Here is a 2,812-nt window from a genome sequence, read left to right on the forward strand (position 1 = left end):
AATCAACGATGACATTTTTATTGTCTTCTTCACTGATTGGGACCAGAGAACTATATATCTATTTCCGAAAGTCAACTGGATCACGTAAGATCAAGTAGATCCGTAGGATACAATGAATTTAGACAGATAAAGTATATATAAAGGGAGATAATTAAATTCAATACAGTTATACTTTCCCCTGCGTGGGATCACTTAAGATACAAGTGTGCAGATAAATTGATAGAAATGAGAGAATATATACACACATACCACCACATCGATATGCCAGTCCAATTACGGCACAGCGCCTAGCAGTACAGTCATGAAAACATAGCCACTGGTCATCCACCATCACAAAAATGATGGTTTCAGAACAGCTTTATATACAGTCACAAACTGCGCTACACATTGAAACAAGCTCAACATTCACATATATAGAGTTTGTTCTCTGTTATCATATCTCACAAATCAACGATGACATTTTTATTGTCTTCTTCACTGATTGGGACCAGAGAACTATATATCTATTTCCGAAAGTCAACTGTATCCTACGGATCTACTTGATCTTACGTGATCCAGTTGACTTTCGGAAATAGATATATAGTTCTCTGGTCCCAATCAGTGAAGAAGACAATAAAAATGTCATCGTTGATTTGTGAGACATGATAACAGAGAACAAACTCTATATATTTGAATGTTGAGCTTGTTTCAATGTGTAGTGCAGTTGTGACTGTATATAAAGCTGTTTCTGAAACCATCATTTTTGTGATGGTGGATGACCAGTGGCTATGTTTTTCATGACTGTACTGCTAGGCGCTGTGCCGTAATTGGACTGGCATATCGATGTGGTGGTGTGTGTGTATATATTCTCTCATTTCTATCAATTTATCTGCACACTTGTATCTTAAGTGATCCCACGCAGGGGAAAGTATAACTGTATTGAATTTAATTATCTCCCTTTATATATATATATATATATATATATATATATATATATATATATATATATATATATATATATATATATATATTTAAAAACGTTGTGTTAGTCTCCTCCTCTGTTCAAACGCATCCCTGCTACAATTCTGTACGATTTCTTGATTGTTGTCAACAACAATGCTGTCAGTATTAGGATTTGGAAGATTTAAGTCCAGCGCCATATTGTGCAGTTTGAAACATGACTCTATAATTTTAACACACTTGTTTGGTCTGTATGGAAGTGCACCTCCAGTTTTGTGAAGACATCTGCAAAATGTATCATGCAAAAAATATAGTCATTTTTCAACGAAATTTGAATAATTTTATTATTACAGTTTCACATTTGTAGATAATATATATCAGTTTATAGCAAGTGAATGATTTTTATATGCCCACCATCAAAGAAGAGGTGGTATATTGTTTTGCTAATGGCAGTCGGTCTTGTCTGTCCGTTGGTAGATCACATGCTTTTTGCTGATTATCTTAAAAACTATTTTTCACAAAGTTTTCATATTTCACATACTGTAATGTCAAAACGGTTTTCACTCAATATCTTGAAAATTATTTATCACTTAGTATTTAAATTTCACATATTGATAGGTCATGACTAGTAGATGACCCCTATTGATTTTAGGGTCCTTAGGTCAATGGACCTTTAAAGTTAGAATTGTTTCCACTCATTATCTTCTATACTTCTTATTATCTTGAAGTATGAAGTCTTGGTGATTCATATTTTAATTTATCAATACTAGTAGAAGACCACTACTGATTTGATGTCATTAGGCATAATAACCTTGAATGTTAAAATGATAATTCTTTTTTCTTTATTTATAACTGTTTTTATCACAAGAACATGCCATGTAGATAAAGTGAAATTTACCTGAAGCGGGCTTTCAGAAGAGCAAAAGACCTTTCAATAACGCATCTTGTTGCCATGTGCGCTTCATTGAAACGCCTCTCCTGTTCGGTATTCACATTCAGTAGCGGAGTTATCAGCCATTTCTTCAATGGATAGCCGGAGTCCCCTAACAGCCAGCCATTGTTAGTTGATTCAAATATGCCTGGCAGTGTTGAATTTGCTAATATAAAAGCGTCATGTGTACTGCCAGGCCACCGTATAACTGCATTTATGTACCTTAAAACAATATTGAGTAACTGATATTAAGTTAATCAAATAAATGTTATATGTGTGAGTTCATTGGCCTTTGAACAGCCTTTTAAGAGCTTTACATGTTACAGGCGTGGGTTACGTTTAAATACAGATGCACTGTAGAAAAAAGAACTGCACAGTAGATATTTTTGAACTGGATTTAAGAGTATGATAAAATTTGCATGTTAGATTATACAGTAGTAAGAGCTTTAAGAGGAAACATTACAATGTTAAGAAAGACCCATTGAGAATTTTTTTTAGTTTTATTTACCTCATATTTGCATCACATACTGCTTGCACATTTATGGCATGGTATCCTTTGCGACATACAAATATGGGTTCCTCTGCCCCTGGTGGTGCCATAATGGGTAAAAGGGTGCCATCAATGCACCCAATTACATTGGGGAAGCGGGCAATTTGATGAAACCTCTGTTTGTTTATTGCTGCTTGAGTGTGATCTGGCATCTTAATGTTGTTAACCTTATTACAAATGGTCTCACATACTCTTCCAACAATTCTGCTACTGGATGACTTTGAAATGCCATGCAGGTCACTTGTTTCAGATAAGTAATCCCCTTTCGCCAGAAATCTGAGGGTGGTCAGCACCTAAATATAGAATGTATATACATCAAAGATATGTACTTAATGCATAACATCTGATTTTTTATAAATTTTAAATGAACTAATTGAATCTGTAGTTAAGAT

General features: G+C 34.3%; 1 protein-coding gene across 1 annotated transcript; it reads right to left on the bottom strand.

Annotated features, from left to right (window-relative positions):
• Positions 1-1,809: 1,809 nt before the first annotated feature.
• LOC132756061 (putative nuclease HARBI1) lies at positions 1,810-2,482 on the bottom strand. Its single transcript, XM_060747036.1, has 2 exons — positions 2,379-2,482; positions 1,810-2,092 (listed from the first exon to the last, which is right to left on the bottom strand). Exons 1-2 carry the CDS (start codon positions 2,468-2,470, stop codon positions 1,834-1,836), a joined length of 351 nt encoding a protein of 116 aa, XP_060603019.1. The 5' UTR covers positions 2,471-2,482; the 3' UTR covers positions 1,810-1,833.
• Positions 2,483-2,812: the final 330 nt, after the last annotated feature.

This window comes from Ruditapes philippinarum, unplaced genomic scaffold (assembly GCF_026571515.1).
Source record: "Ruditapes philippinarum isolate M1 unplaced genomic scaffold, ASM2657151v2 ctg149_1_1_1_1, whole genome shotgun sequence".
Lineage (NCBI taxonomy): Eukaryota > Metazoa > Mollusca > Bivalvia > Venerida > Veneridae > Ruditapes > Ruditapes philippinarum.